The sequence below is a fragment of the Xiphophorus hellerii genome, chromosome 16, assembly GCF_003331165.1.
Source record: "Xiphophorus hellerii strain 12219 chromosome 16, Xiphophorus_hellerii-4.1, whole genome shotgun sequence".
Classification (NCBI taxonomy): domain Eukaryota; kingdom Metazoa; phylum Chordata; class Actinopteri; order Cyprinodontiformes; family Poeciliidae; genus Xiphophorus; species Xiphophorus hellerii.
Window position 1 is genome coordinate 2,964,046 of NC_045687.1, and position 16,694 is coordinate 2,980,739.

The 16,694-nt window shown below is 38.5% G+C and overlaps 3 protein-coding genes across 4 annotated transcripts in view; all 3 read right to left on the reverse strand.

Annotated features, from left to right (window-relative positions):
* LOC116735853 (NLR family CARD domain-containing protein 3-like) overlaps positions 1–16,694 on the reverse strand; it is an 88,291-nt gene that overhangs the window by 21,601 nt on the left and 49,996 nt on the right. The gene's annotated exons all lie outside the window — the stretch shown is intronic.
* The window catches only part of LOC116735857 (uncharacterized), a 42,252-nt gene that overhangs the window by 1,189 nt on the left and 24,369 nt on the right, over positions 1–16,694 (reverse strand). The gene's annotated exons all lie outside the window — the stretch shown is intronic.
* LOC116735855 (uncharacterized) lies at positions 9,798–15,189 on the reverse strand. 2 transcript variants are annotated; one of them, XM_032587996.1, is made up of 5 exons: positions 15,089–15,189; positions 14,711–14,797; positions 13,804–13,911; positions 12,282–12,389; positions 9,798–11,130 (listed from the first exon to the last, which is right to left on the reverse strand). In XM_032587996.1, the coding sequence occupies exons 2-5, from the start codon at positions 14,788–14,790 to the stop codon at positions 10,302–10,304; spliced, it is 1,125 nt and encodes a 374-aa protein (XP_032443887.1). In that variant the 5' UTR covers positions 14,791–14,797; positions 15,089–15,189; the 3' UTR covers positions 9,798–10,301. The 2 variants fall into 2 exon arrangements, with proteins under 2 accessions (XP_032443887.1, XP_032443886.1); XM_032587995.1 differs by lacking the exon at positions 15,089–15,189 and having other exon boundaries at positions 14,711–15,054.

The following is a 16,694-nucleotide window of genomic DNA, read 5'->3' on the forward strand; positions in this document are numbered from 1 at the left end:
TAGGAAATCTGGTACCTGAGGGAGGAGCTTCATGTAGATATTATAATTTACACATTTAGATTGGCAGAACACATTTTTACCAAAATGAACTGCTAATATAACATATTCATAATCTTTTCTATCTATGCCTGAATAGAAATAAAACCAGAATATTTCTATTATACAAGTTTTTTCTTGCATAATTTAAGGTTTTGGTTACTCACATTTAGTGTGTACCTTAGTATTTAATTTGTATTTCTGTATTCTTTTGCACTTTTGCTTACTGTGTGTTATTTTTGTTTTTTGCCTGGGAGCTGCCGGTAACTTCAATTTCCTGAGGGAGTCTTCCCAAGGGATCAATAAAGTACAAGTCTAAGTCTAAGTCTATTATAAACATAAACGTCAGCAATGCTCTTTGCCACAGTTGATAGATTAACAAACTTACAGCCTCTAATCTCCACTCTAATAGCGGCTGCAATCAATTTTCCACCTATTTTACAGAAATAAATCTAAAAATGAAGTTAACATAAAAAACATAAAAAAGTAGAAATTATGGCTAAATGAAGCTCTTCCACTAGAGATCAGGATGACCTCTGACCTGAACCTTTACATCAAGGCCAAAAAACCACTTTTTTAGTGACACCTTGATTCATGATAACAGGAACAGTGATTAATTCTAGTCTGCATCCCAACATTTGATGATTACCCTTTAAGCTTTTTGATGATGGTATTTGACAACATAACTGTTTACCGTTTTGTTTTTAACACAGTTAAACTTCCTTGTTGCTGAAATGTGCTACAAATAAATGTGACTTCTTCGTTTTAATGCATTGACCCAAACAAATACATCAAACTAACTGATATTTCTCATAAGAACATTCTGGAGCAGAATAAGATGCTACTCAATATTTTCTCATTGAATATTTGCCATCAGGAAACTCACATCATCAAACTCCATATTTTCATCTCAGAAATCAGTTTCTGGAGTTGGTCACTTGTTGGGTCACTCATGGTTGGTGGATGAACAGGAATTAAAATGAAACTGTTAACCTGCAGAAGAAAAACAAAATTATTTTACAATAAGAAAATACTGAAGTTTTTTTTTTAGTTTTAACTTAAATTTCCACATTCCTGCCAGCTGTACAAATTTCTACACAATAACAGAAACTCTGTGACTGAAAAGCTTTTCCTCTAATATAAGAACCAAATTCTGTTAGTTCAGAATAAATTACTGCTAATATTTCATATTAATTTCTGTTAATTTCTTAGAGCAAAGCTGCAGTGTGTCCTACCTGTTGCAGGTGAAATTGATGCAATTATCTAACAGGTAAAGGACCAGCAGCAGGCTTATTTATAATCATATTACATCATGGGCGACACGCCTCAATGAGAAACAAAGAGCAAAAAGTGAAAGAGAAACTTCAGAGCCAAAATTTACCTTTTTTTTCACCAGGAAAATCCCACTGAGATTAAAAATCTATTTTGGAAGATAAGCCTGGCCAAGACTGGCAGCAGCACACAGAGGTTATAAAGGCTTTAGAGTTTATTGACCATAATAAATACCAGAGTCCGACCAAAACTGAGCAGAAACCTGCAGCAGGATCTGCTCTGTGAAGCAGGCATGCAGTAAAATCTGTAGAAATTCAGCAAACAGAAATAAATGATGTATTATCATCAGATTGGGTTTAGTCTATCTGTTGTTTTTCTGTCTCTGTACTCTTCACGTCACACTGAGTTAGAATGGAGTTTTATTTACTGAAACCAGATTAGAATCACAATACATGTGAAAGGAAAACACCTCTGAACTGGTTTGACTCGGGAATCTCTGCCAATCAGTTGGTTCTTCCTGCCAGTCACTTGATTTACTGTAACTCAGCAGCTCTTCACATGTTTTACATGAATTTAAATCCTGACGCTGCTTCACATGATCCTGGTAGGCTCTACTTTAAATGTGCAAACCCAGAACTGATGCATGAATCAGAGTAAATATTTAATATCTGTAAAGTTTGAACCTTTAGAAGAAAAATACCAAGAAATACTGAAGACTTGTGAGCTGTAGATTCAATTCATGTTTATTTATGTAACACCAATTCACAACAAATATTGTGTCAAGACACTTTACAAAAAAATTATACATACATAGAAACATTTAAATTGATCCTAATTATTATAAAGTACAGTAAGCTCAGTTATCAAAAGTAGTTTAAAAGGTTTCTATCTCAGAAAAGATGAGAAACACAAACAGTACAGCACATTTTATCAGATTTTAGAGTTTTAACCTAAACTAATGTAATTTGGCCAATTTCATAGATTGATATATTATTAAAGTTATTTAAAAAACACACAATGATAACAAAGTGTCATTTCAGTGAAGTAAATCAATAAGGAATAAATCAGTAACACTGACACTAATAAACAATACATTGCTGCTTATAACAGCAGTGATGTCTGCATAATCACAGAAAAACAAACATGAACAAATAAAACCACACATATGAGAAATATAAACATTCGTCTGCAGCTTATCCAGGTTGTTGCCTGTTGCTGGAAACTAAATAACTTAATGCTGAATTTTCTGATTATTTGATGTCCTGAATTTGAGTTTTGAATCTGTTTTGATTGGACTGTTATTTTCTTTAATGTAAATATGACTGTTTGAATAGACCGACGCTAACTGTACTCACTTCCACTAAATTAATTAATTAAACTAGTGATAATTTTTATTTGCAGTCTAAGACCACTAGATGGCAGTGCAGTAAAAGTTTACAGAAGCTGAACAGAAAGTAGAACAACATAAATCTGATGAATGTTTTCTATGATTAATCAAATAAAACCCGTTGAGATGGACCTGAAGCTGGAGTCCAAAACATCTAGTTCATAAAACCAGAGATGTTCTGGTTTTATTTCTATTTTTTCAGAACCCATTTTGTCTCAGAGTTCAACCGAACATGGCTTTGAAAGATTTGGCCAGCCTCTCGTGTACTTGGTTTTCTGCACTGCTTTCTGTTCTTCTGAATAACTTTATCACTGAAGATATTATAGATTGGAACTTGGAGGCCAACATCTTCTCAGTTGAGGTCATTCCTGTGAAGTCGATGGTGCAGGCATACTGCTGCTTCAGAGCTTCCTCATCCAGTTTCATTTTTCTGGAAAGTTTCCCCAGGCAGACGGTGAGGTGGAGCGTTGCCTGAAACCTGGAGAACATGAGCACCAGAGACAGAGCCAAGGTGACCACAGGGAGAGGGATGTCTTCTTTATCATCTTGTTCAGGGAGGATCAATGGGATGAGGATATGGTTTCTTCCAGGGTGGCCATATCTGCTTTCTAGCCTCTCAAATTTCTTCCAGACGCCATCTTCAGGTGATTTTAAAGGAGACACGATGATGTTGGGAATCTTTTGATTTCCAGCTCTTTTCATGGAGTTCCACCCATCAGGGAGACGTTTGGGCAGATGCCCGTTATCTGGAACCTTGCAGCCACGATCAGGTGAGCAGTAAAACTGTCTGTGGACAGGTTGAATCATCCCTGTGGCGATACCGTACGCCGCGGTAGCTTCAAGGTAGCAGTTCCAGGGCGAGTACAGGACAACGTCGGAGACGGTGGGCAGAGGCAGAAGGCAGCTGACTGGCATCATGGAGTCAGTGATCGCTCCATGAGCCACAAAGGTGATGTCAACTTCGTTGCTGTGGTTCTCCTCCTCTTCCTCATCAATGTTTTCCTTCAGGAACTGGAACATGTCCACCAGCTTGGAGAAGATCTCAGACTTTGCGTTTTCCCTGAGCCACTTCCTAACGGATTCATCTTTGCAGGAATCCTGTGCAAAGTCCAGCAGAGTTTGACTGTCGTCACTGCTCTTATTTTTGGTTTCAATGGAGCGTTTAACCTTGGCTAACCTCCGGAAGATCGATCTGGAAGAGAAAACGCCAATCAGAAGACAGTTCTCATAAAGGTTATAAATGTGACTGTTTTAGCAACATGTTGTGGTACCCATGTATTTCTTGTCCTGTTGGATCTGATCAAAACGTTTTACCCAATGGATCATTACATGTTGACATCGAGTCAAGAGCAAAATGTGGGAATCATGTCGAGCTAACAGAACAAGATTTTTATGTCATTTTCCCCCCGATTTCCCTTTTCTGACAGTCTTAGGGATTCTCTGATTGTCTGTATGAATCTTAAAATAATATGAAGAGATATTCCTGCTTTTGCGCATTAAGATCTAGAGGAGTGTTTCTCAAACTGTGGGCTGCTGGCGCCCCCTGTGGTCCAAAAGGTACTGCATGTAAACAACCGTTTATTTTCTGTGACATGAGCTCAAATTGTAATTCATCCTATCAGCTTACCAAAGGATTGTGTTTAAAAATAATAATGGATAAAAGTGGCTTAAGATCTGGCCACTCAACATGCTGGTGGAAAGAAAACTCTGCTTGCTCACACATCAACGGTTATTTAAAATGATTTATCTGTTGTATTTCTATCTCTGTCCTCTTCACATCACAGAGTTATAATGGAGTTTTATTTGAGGTAATCAAAATAACATCATCTTACATATCAACGACTGATATAAAAACACACCTCTGACCTGGTTTGGCTCAGGAATCTCTGCCAAACGTCTTCCTGTAAATCAGCTGATTTACTGTAACTCAGCAGCTCTCCACATGTTTTACATGAATTTAAATCTTGCAGCAGAAACACAGCAGCTGCTTCACATGTACCTGATAGGCTCTACTTTAAACTGATGCATGGATCAGTAAATATACAGTAAATATTATAATAAAGTCTGAACCAAGAAAAACTTTAGACTTGTGAGCTATAGAAGAAAAACACATGTACAGTACAAGATGTTCTGTCAGATTATATATTTTTAATTTGTGATTCTTGCCTGTGAAATATTGTTTTGTAACTAATTTCTTATGATGTTATTCATCTCAGTCTCAAATTCTCTTCAGTTTTTCTTTCTTCCATTTTACTGTTTCTATAAAACTGATGTGTTGCTTTCCTTCAGTAAGAGATTCAGAGTTTGACTTGTCCACTCTGTCAGCTCTTTGGGAAAAGAACATGGATTTTTAATCATTCCAATTTCTCTTTTTGAATCAGCCATTGTGGATGGAAAAAAATAAACAAATTTATAAGTAAGCTTGGAAAATGTATGGCTCTGATCCTCCAGTTAGAGAGCAGAACATGTCTGACATCATGAAGGTCTTTCAGCAGGCACTGTGAGGACAATCTGTAAGCTGATTGGTTAAAAGAACAGTTGCACTTCTATATTGTTGACTGAATGTAGATCTGCTCTCCTGACTCTGAAGGCCCTGGGCAGATTAGATTGACCCTAGCAACACATAGCGACTGAAATCTGATTGGATGAAACTTTGCTAATCCACACAGGCAGGTACAGGAAGCAGCGCAGCCAAGAGAAATGTTACAAAAACACCCAGTAGATTATTGAAAGTAAATTAAAACCATTTATTTGAACCAACATGAGAATATAGACGTTATTGATTCTGATTGGGTTTAGTTGTGTGAGAAAGTCTTGCAGGCCCTGAGAGCTGAAAGCTGCTGGGAGACGAGTTCAATCTGGGATCCACGAGAAGTAATGACTGATGACTGATTTTGTGCTTTTGATTTTGAACAACTTAAGTTTTGATTTCTGGAGGAACCAGTCTGTGGAAAAAAAGGATTATTACAGTCAATAAATTCTCCTTTTGTTTGCAGCAGTTTCTGTGCATCTTCTTATGCAAACCCACTAACCTCTTTAAATATTTTTTTATCCCTTTTTTGTAAATTATCTGAATCTTAGTCAAAAGTAAAGTTCTTGAGGAGAAGCTGGTTTGGCTTCTGGCAGGTAAACCTGATAAACTAAGTTATTTAACTCTGAGTTTAAACTGCAGCAGCTTCATTTATATTCTGACAGCAACATTTTCAGGAAATGAGAAGCTGCAGTAAATCTATGAGTTTACTGCACAAAGAAAAACTGCAGAATAAATAGTTTTCTCTGAAATTGATTAAAAGGAATCTGTTCAGTAATCAGTGTAAACAATCTGAATTCACATCACTGCTTTTCCAGAGAACATTCAAGTCAAATTTACACTTTTTGCAAACAAAGAATCTTTAGTTTAGAACATCATGTCTGCTGTTATCTAAAGTGATTTAAATCAAATGTGCAAATTATGAACCAATTACTTATCTTGAACACAAACAATACAGAAGTTCATTAATTATTTAAATAATTATTTTTAGTTGATAAAAATGGGAAAATACAACAGAACCTGAACCTGGACCACAAAGGAAGAAATTCAGGAATCTAAACTGCAGTAACATTTCAGTCGAAAACATGGAAACAATCATTTTTCTTTCAAGGAAATAAAACTGAGGAGATATTGGAGCATTTAGGCTCTATCACATATTTGAGTTTCATAATCCCTGAGGAGTTTCGTCTTCACTTGTTTAGAGATGTCGAAAGACGTTTGGATGTAACTGAAAGCTGTTGGTCCGTCCAACCTGGACCTCTTTCTGCCACAAACGACTTCTTAAAATAATCTTTAATATTCTGCTAACAACTTAAGATGTGGGGTGAACATTTCATCACTGTTTCATCTGCAGCCCAGGCGTACTGCCTCTCCAGGTAACACCTGTCAAACTTCTGTCCAACAGAACTGCAACCCAGGCAGGCGTCCAGGTGGACGGTGGCTTTGAACCTGGACTGCAGCAGAACCAGAGACAGAGCCAAGGTGACCACAGAGAACCGGACGCTGTCTGATTCTTCTCCTGGAAGGATGAAGGGAATGACGATCCGGTTTCTCCCAATAGGACCGTGTTGTTTGGTGAGAGACTCAAATCTTCTCCAAACACCATCGTCTGGACTTAGAGGACTAACTGTGATGTTTGGGATCATCTGGTCTCCAGCCTGTCTCATTGAGTTCCAGCGGTCCGGTAGTTTCACGGGTCGATGTTTGTCATCAGGAACTGAACATCCATCCTTCTTGTAGCAGTAGAAGACTCTGTGCTGAGGCTTCAGTCTTCCTGTGGCGATGGCGTATGTTAGCTCTGCACCATAAGAGTCACAGTTCCAGGGAGCATAAAGAACCACGTCTCTGATGGAGACCAGAGGCAGCAGACAGCTGGCTGGGATCATGAAGTCTCTGATTGCTCCATGTGCCACAAAAGTGATGTCCACAGTGTCGCTATGGTTCTTCTTCTCCTCCTCATCTATGTGTTTTTTAAAGAAATTAAACATGTCCACCAGCTTGGGGAAAGTATTTTTATTCAGCAACGTCAGGGCCTTTCGATTGGCGTAATTATCCTCTGCAAGCTTCATCAGCCTGTTCTTCTCATCTCTGTGGAGAAACGTCAAGAATAGGTATTTGTTGTGATCACAGAACATGTTCAAACCACAGCTAACTATGTCATAAAGTGAGAAAACCAGGCTGCAGAGAGAAGCAGATCTCCTCAGACTGACAGTGGCAGGAAAACTCATACAATATCTGAAGGTATGGTTGCTTAGAGACCTCCAAATAATCAAGACTTGTTTAGCAAGTTTCTCAGTCTGACTTTCTGAAAACCATTGCTTCGGTCTTCTAGTTCCCATAGTTTTGGGCTGGTCTGGTATGCCAGGTCATACCTGCCACCCAGGTATGTCCTGGGTGGCAATCTGGGCTCTGACTATCAGTGGCTTGTGGAGGCTCTCTTGCCCACCTGCCTGAGGTTTTTACTCTGGATGGACACCCCTGGTGTCGCCGGGAAACTTTGAGAGATCCAAGGTGTGAGATAGATGCATGTGGATCTTGCATGAACAAGGGGAGAGTCTGGAAGTGACCCACCTTGCTTTGCTCAGTCCTTTCCTGATTTTAATGCATTTGATACACAAATCTGTCTCCCAAATACTTTCTTAAGCCCCAGTTTGAACACGCCAGCGTCCCCGAAGGGAAATCTGGAACCAAGGGCGTAGGGGGCTCCACTCTTTACCCCCACACTCCTCTTACATGTGTACACTTGAAATTCACGGCTGTGTGAAACGACTGATCACTTTGTCCTGCTGGAACCCGGTGGGTCCTCTTTGCTTCAGTGCATTGGTTAAAACAGAGACAACAGAAACATCAGTAATAAAAGGAGTTCAGAAACTCACAGGATCTGCTTCTGCCTTTTCATCTCCTGGAAAGCAGAATGTAACATTATCAGGGTGGGATTGGTTGTTACGTAGCTCATGGTCGGCAGATAGTCAGCACCTGAAAGCAGAAAGAAGCTTTTATTTTATTCCTAAAACGTGATTCAGGTGGGATTTTGTTCAAACTGAATGAAATCCACAGATTTTAGCTGAGTCTTCTACAGCCCTCTGTCAGCTGGACGATTGCTCTCCTTCCTGTATCCTGTGTGACATGGAGGAATCCTGTGGGATAGTTAAAGTAAAGCTTCAGCCAGTCTTACCTGCTGTTAAATGAAGAGCTGTGCTTCATCCGATCAGGTAACACCTGAAGCTCTGAGGTTTTATCACTGATCACCTGGTGACACACCTCTTTGTTTTCTGTGACACATCTACACACGTGAAAGAGAAACTGAATGGGAGTCCCTGGGAAATCCCAAAATAAGGAGAAGGTTTCTCAGTCTATCGTTGGATTACAGTAAACATTGTACATTAAATAACCTGAGAATAAAAGCCAGGACATTCAGCAGTGGTCACTATTTTACTTAAAGTAAAAACGCAGCAAACCAGTTAATTTACCTACTGGGTGTTATGATGTAGTTTTCTTTGAACTTTGCACTTCAGACTGAGCGAGGATCAAGGAAATTAGATCAAAATCATCCTACATAGAACAACTGTTATCAAATTCATCAAATATTTCGGCAGACAAAGGTCTTCAAATATTTCCTGTCTGCAGGAATAATAATCATAACAGCAGATCATTCCTGTAAATCAGCTGATTTATTGTCACTGAGCTTCACATGTGTAGAAATAAGAAACTGGAGCAAAAAAAATGCTGCAATGTTATGAATAAATTTCTGCTTATGTTTGAAATAAATGTTTAACTATGACCAAGCAGCAGAGAAAACAACCTAAAAACTCCTTTTATAGGAGATAAAAATATTTTTAAAAAGACTCAGAGCAACAATTTAAAGTTAATTATAATGAAATGTTGTCTGGTGCAGCCTGTGGTCTCACACCCAGACTCTCCTAACTGCTCTCCCTGCCAGTGAAACACCTACAGATGGTGCAGACAGGGGAGCCGCCAGGCATCTTGGGCCCCCTGACAAAAATTAAATTGGGCCCCACGCAGCTGCTGTTACAATTTTTTGAGTCTTGCATTTTATTCAATGTTAGTGAAAAACCATCTGGTCCAGAACCATCTGTAGATTCTGGACCATCTGTAGATTCTCCTGTTTTCTGTTTTATCCACCTTAGTTAACCTGAAGTGAGTCACTGTTGCTTAAAACATCTTTATAATTATAAATGTACACACATATTTCATTTTATTGGGTAGGATAACATCTTAAGATGATTATTACTGTCTGTATTTGGATGACTGGCCCCATCACAGCAGAATATTACATGGTATAAATGCTGGAAAGACAAAGAGTTTATTGAAAAATACAACAGAAGAATAAGAAATGGAGGGGATTGAACTTAGTTACAGACTTTCTAGTTGTTGCAATATTAAAAATAATAAAGAAGCTGGTCATCAGCCAGATCACTGTGACCCCAAGCCGAGTGTCTGATTATTCTCTCTGCATCCCAACACCAGAGTTCTGATCTAAATTAGCTGCCTTACAGTCCTTGACTGTTTATAAAATGTCTCTGTAGAGGGAGAAACCACACAAAGTGTCTGCAAGATGCAAATTTCTCATTTATTGACAGGAATTACAGCATATATATAGAGGCACAAAGTCCCTCCCTTTCCCAAATGTGTGATTGATTTACAAACTATTAGAAAATCACAAACAGTTGTCTTATAAGATTCAACACAGAATCACATGAGAGTCTGTTGACTTTCTAACATCAGAATTGGGCTGACCAGCTGTGGATTGGAAGAAAATGGTTTTCTGCAGCATTACCATTTAGCTGTGACGTGTGAAAGCAGGATGTGAAGCCAATTAACAAAATATATTTTTAATGCTCCAGTTGTCTTGGTATATACAGTTATATGGTATATACATATATAATATGAGAACATTTGATGTAATTTTAATACAAACTAATAACTATAAAACCCAGAAATCTGGTACCTGAGGGAGGAGCTTCATGTAGATATTATAATTTACACATTTAGATTGGCAGAACACATTTTTACCAAAATAAACTGCTAATATAACATATTCATAATCTTTTCTATCTATGCTACCCTGAAGATGTCACTAGAACCTTCCATTAGAGTATCATCAGGAGCACAGGCGTACTGCTTCTCCAGATATTTTCTGTCAAACTTCTGTCCAATAGAGTGGTCAGTCAGACAGGCGTTTAGGTGGACGGTGGCTTTGAACCTGGACTGCAGCAGAACCAGAGACAGGGCCAAGGTGACCACAGAGAACGGGACGCTGTCTGATTCTTTTGCTGGGAGAATGAAGGGAATGACGATCCGGTTTCTCCCAACAGGGCCGTGTTTTTTGGTGAGAGACTCAAATCTTTTCCAAACACCATCGTCTGGTTTTAGAGGACTAACTGTGATGTTTGGGATCATCTGGTCTCCAGCCTGTTTCATTGAGTTCCAGCGGTCCGGTAGTTTCACAGGTCGATGTTTTTCATCAGGAACTGAACATCCATCCTTCTTGGAGCAGCAGAAGACTCTGTGCTGAGGTTTCAGTCGTCCTGTGGCGACAGCATATGCTAAACCACTGGTGACACAGTTCCAGGGAGCATAAAGAACCACGTCTCTGATGGAGGCCAGAGGCAGCAGGCAGCTGGCTGGGATCATGAAGTCTCTGATTGATCCATGAGCCATGAAGGTGATGTCCACAGTGTCACTGTGATTCTTCTTCTCTTCCTCATCTATGTGTTTTTTGAAGAAGTTGAACATCTCCACCAGTTTGGTGAAGGAGTTTTCTCTCAGCCACTTCAAAACGACTAGATTTGAACAATTTCTCTCTGCGAGCTTCATCAGTCGGTTCTTTTCTTCAGAGATCCTTGTTCCTTGTGAAACTTGAACATCTCTGTAGATGTCCTGCCTGCAGAAAGAATATGATTATAAATATTTAGTATGAATGTGTGTCTGTTACCTCCTTACTATCACTGTACAGCAGCAAGATATATTCCTGTTTTTGCCAGATCACATTACGGTGGACGCCGGTTCAGTACCAGTAGGTTTTCCAGGCCAGGACCAAAACTCTTTTACTGTTTAATTGTTGTGGGAGACTTTGAATCCATGTAGATTAATCCCCAACAGAGAGGGGCAAAAAAACTGTGATATACTTCAAACCTTTCATTTGAGCCAACAGGTTACACTAAAACATGTGAAAAAATATTTATTAGGAAATTATAAACATAAACGTCAGCAATGCTCTTTGCCACAGTTAATAGATTAACAAACTTACAGCCTCTAATCTCCACTCTATCAGTGGCTGCAATCAATTTTCCACCTTCACATAAAAAAATCTAAAAATGAAATTAATCTGCACATCAACATCCAGTATTGAAGCCATGCACAAACATAAACATGTAGAAAAAATGGCTAAATGAAGCTCTTCCTCCTGCTGCCTTGATATCCTAGTCATGACTTAAGAAAGTTCTGCCTGTTGTTGAATCCGATCTGATTCAGATAGTAAACTGATTCCTCTCATCTGGTTTTTTCTCTCAGTCTTTAAAAACAGCAGTTATAACAATTTAGACAAATCTATATTCTCCCACTGTTATAATCTCTGTAGTTATCTAGCATAACTACACAGATGATGCATCATGATGTCACCAGGTGACTCACAACCGTCCAATCACTGAACAGATGCTTAGAACAGATAAATGTCTGGATGCGCTACAACTTTCTCCGGATGAACAGAAGCAAAACTAAAGTTATTTGGACCTAAATATGAACGATCAACAAACAGCTTCAGTTATTACAGCTGGAAACTAGAGATCAGGATGACCTCTGACCTGAACCTTTAAATCAAGGCTAAAATTTTTAACTGTTTGCCGTTTTGTTTTTAACACAGTTAAACTTCCTTGTTGCTGAAATGTGCTACAAATAAATTTGACTTCTTCGTTTTAATGCATTGATCCAAACAAATACATCAAACTAACTGATATTTCTCATAAGAACATTCTGGAGCAGAATAAGATGCTACTCAATATTTTCTCATTGAATATTTGCCATCAGGAAACTCACAGCGTCCAACTCTGTATTTTCATCTCAGAAACCATTTTCTGGAGTTGGTCACTTGTTGGGTCACTCATGGTTGGTGGATGAACAGGAACTAAAAATGAAACTGTTAACCTGCAGAAGAAAAACAAAATCATTTTACAATAAGAAAATACTGAAGTTTTTTTTAAAGTTTTAACTTAAATTTCCACATTCCTGCCAGCTGTACAAATTTCTACTCAACAACAGAAACTCTGTGACTGAAAAGCTTTACCTCTAATATAAGAACCAGATTCTATTAGTTCAGAATAAATTACTGCTAATATTTCATAGTAATACTGTTAATTTCTTAGAGCAAAGCTGCAGTGTGTCCTACCTGTTGCAGGTGAAATTGATACAATCATCTAACAGATAAAGGACCAGAAGCCCTATTTATAAACCTTGAATCATATTACATCATGGGCGACACGCCTTATCACTGATCAAAGTTTTGGAGAAACCAGACAGCATGCTGTGCAGACTGATCCTGGCGTTCAGCATCAGCCCCTCTCGTTTGGCCATGGCCCTCACGATCATTTCCACAACATAATCTTCTGGAGAAAGTTTCTCAAAGGACGAAGCCTCCTTTTCCCTCCGCTCTCCTTCCTCCTTCAGCGTTCCCATCAGTTTCTCAATCCCCTTTTCGAGATTCTCAATCTTCTCACCGATCTGCTTGGCTTCTTTCATGTTTAGGCTCGCCACAGTGATGTCCACAACATCTGAGGTCAGGTTAGTGGTCAGACCGAGGCCAGAGGCCACGGCTCCAGCCGTGAACAGGAACGGGATCGCAGCTCCTCCAGTGACCAGGGCTGATATGCCAGAAACTGTCATGGCCGCCGCTCCTCCTACAGACACTGAGCTGCCTACAACTTTGCTGATATTGCAACCTTTCTTGGTTTCCTCCAGCTCAGCGGCCAGTTTGTCAAACTTTTCTGCAGCTTCTTTCTGCAGCTTCACCCACTGGAAGATTTTATCTATGAGCAGGTCGGCTACATCCATGGTGGGATCCCAGTGATTATAACCAGAATAGTTAGAATCTCTTATAATCTCTGTAGTTATCTAGCATAACTACACAGATGATGCATCATGATGTCACCAGATGACTCTGAACCGTCCAATCACTGAACAGATGCTTAGAACAGATAAATGTCTGGATGCGCTACAACTTTCTCCGGATGAACAGAAGCAAAACTAAAGTTATTTGGACCTAAATATGAACGATCAACAAACAGCTTCAGTTATTACAGCTGGAAACTAGAGATCAGGATGACCTCTGACCTGAACCTTTAAATCAAGGCTAAAATTTTTAACTGTTTACCGTTTTGTTTTTAACACAGTTCAACTTTCTTGTTGCTGAAATGTGCTACAAATAAATTTGACTTCTTCGTTTTAATGCATTGATCCAAACAAATACATCAAACTAACTGATATTTCTCATAAGAACATTCTGGAGCAGAATAAGATGCTACTCAATATTTTCTCATTGAATATTTGCCATCAGGAAACTCACAGCCTCAATCTCCGTATTTTCATCTCAGAAATCAGTTTCTGGAGTTGGTCACTTGTTGGGTCACTCATGGTTGGTGGATGAACAGGAACTAAAAAGGAAACTGTTAACCTGCAGAAGAAAAACAAAATAATTTTACAATAAGAAAATACTGAAGTTTTTTTTAGTTTTAACTTAAATTTCCACATTCCTGCCAGCTGTACAAATTTCTACTCAATAACAGAAACTCTGTGACTGAAAAGCTTTTCCTCTAATATAAGAACCAGATTCTGTTAGTTCAGAATAAATTACTGCTAATATTTCATAGTAATACTGTTAATTTCTTAGAGCAAAGCTGCAGTGTGTCCTACCTGTTGCAGGTGAAATTGATGCAGTCATCTAACAAGTAAAGGACCAGAAGCCCTATTTATAAACCTTGAATCATATCACATCATGAGTGACACGCCTCAATGAGAAACGGCACAGAAAAAATCCCCTGAGACTCCAGTCTGTGGATGTCAAGGTTTAAATGTTCATTGACCATAATAAATAACAAAGTTCATCCAACATTGAGCAGAAAAACCTGCTCATCCTGCAGCAGGATCTGCTCTGTGATGCTGGCATGGAGTAAAATCTGGTAGAAACTCAGCAAACAGGAATAATCATTAGGTTGGTTTAGTGTATCTGTTGTATTTCTATCTCTGTCCTCTTCACCTGCATCAGGTGAATATATTGCATAAGAGATGAGAGGAAATCGATTGCTCTCCTCAGATAACAGAATAAGTAATCTATCATTCAGCGTAATTTCCTGTTTTCATCACATTTAACACTTACATGTTACACAAGATTTTCTTCTAACTTGCAAAGCAGAAATTATTTATATTTCATGACTCCAGTTTCAGTAGAAATAGCAAAGTGATCAAAATCGTACCTGCTTAACGTTGTAGGAACACAGCAAAATTTTATTTCTTTCAGGAAGCTGAAAATCATTTTTTGTATACATGGCCACATCCTGTCTCTGCAACAGGAAACAGACATGATTGCTTCAGAGTGACAATAATAACGCAGGAAGCTACCAACCTGCATGAAGAGAGAATTTGAACAAAATGCTGATAAATTGTTTAATTACATTAAACTAAATCATTTAATATTTTGGTTATTTTTATTTCTCTCTAGGCTTGATTATGGACCATTGAAAAAACTTTGATGTTAAATAGCATAATGTCAGATCAGCTCAGAATAAATTTATCGCTAAATATTTCATAGTAATACTGTTAATTTCTTAGAGCAAAGCTGCAGTTTGTCCTACCTGTTGCAGGTGAAATTGATGCAGTCATCTAACAAGTAAAGGACCAGAAGCCCTATTTATAAACCTTGAATCATATCACATCATGAGCGACACGCCTCAATGAGAAACAAACAACAAATGAAAGAGAAACTTCACAGAAAAAAATCCCCTGAGACTCCAGTCTGTGAATGTCAAGGTTTTAAAGTTTTTTGACCATAATAAATAACAAAGTTCATCCAACACTGAGTAGAGAAACCTGCTCATCCTGCAGCAGGATCTGCTCTGTGATGCTGGCATGGAGTAAAATCTGGTAGAAACTCAGCAAACAGGAATAATCATTAGGTTTGGTTTAGTGTATCTGTTGCATTTCTATCTCTGTCCTCTTCACATCACACTGAGTTATAATGGAGTTTTATTTGAGGTAATCACTATAACATCATCTTACATATCAACGATTGATATGAAAACACACCTCTGACCTGGAACCTCTGACCTGGTTTGGCAAACCAGGTCAGAGGTTCCAAACATCTCTGCCAAACGTCTCCCTGTAAATCAGCTGATTTACTGTAACTCAGCAGCTCTCCACATGTTTTACGTGAATTTAAATCTTGCAGCAGAAACACGGCAGCTGCTTCACATGTACCTGGTAGGCTCTACTTTAAACTGATGCATGGATCAGTAAATATACAGTAAATATTATAATAAAATCTGAACCAAGAAAAACTTTAGACTTGTCAGCCAGAAACGCGTGTACAGTACAAGATGTTCTGTCAGGTTATATATTTTTAATTTGTGATTCTTGCCTGTGAAATATTGTTTTGTAACTAATTTCTTATGACTTTATTCATCTCAGTCTCAAATTCTCTTCAGTTTTTCTTTCTTCCATTTTACTGTTTCTATAAAACTGATGTGTTGCTTTCCTTCAGTAAGAGATTCAGAGTTTGACTTGTCCGCTCTGTCAGCTCTTTGGGAAAAGAACATGGATTTTTAATCATTCCAATTTCTCTTTTTGAATCAGCCATTGTGGATGGAAAAAAATAAACAAATTTATAAGTAAGCTAGGAAAATGTATCCTCCAGTTAGAGAGCAGAACATGTCTGACATCATGAAGGTCTTTCAGCAGGCACTGTGAGGACAATCTGTAAGCTGATTGGTTAAAAGAACAGTTGCACTTCTATATTGTGAACTGAATGTAGATCTGCTCTCCTGACTCTGAAGGCCCTGGGCAGATTAGATTGACCCTAGCAACACATAGCTACTGAAATCTGATTGGATGAAACTTTGCTAATCCACACAGGCAGGTACAGGAAGCAGCGCAGCCAAGAGAAATGTTACAAAAACACCCAGTAGATCATTGAAAGTAAATTAAAGCCATTTATTTGAACCAACATGAGAATATAGACGTTATTGATTCTGATTGGGTTTAGTTGTGTGAGAAAGTCTTGCAGGCCCTCAGAGCTGAAAGCTGCTGGGAGACGAGTTCAATCTGGGATCCACGAGAAGTAATGACTGATGACTGATTTTGTGCTTTTGATTTTGAACAACTTAAGTTTTGATTTCTGGAGGAACCAGTCTGTGGAAAAAAAGGATTATTACAGTCAATAAATTCTCCTTTTGTTTGCAGCAG

What these genes read in the sequence shown, in the direction of transcription:
- LOC116735855 (XM_032587995.1), bottom strand. Translation starts at nt 14,865, where the DNA reads ATGCAGGTTGGTAGCTTCCTGCGTTATTATTGTCACTCTGAAGCAATC. An exon ending in GTTCCTACAACGTTAAGCAG is followed by an intron (nt 13,912 to 14,710) that starts GTACGATTTTGA and finishes TTTCTTCTGCAG; the next exon opens with GTTAACAGTTTCCTTTTTAG. An exon ending in AAAATACGGAGATTGAGGCT is followed by an intron (nt 12,390 to 13,803) that starts GTGAGTTTCCTG and finishes TTTCTTCTGCAG; the next exon opens with GTTAACAGTTTCATTTTTAG.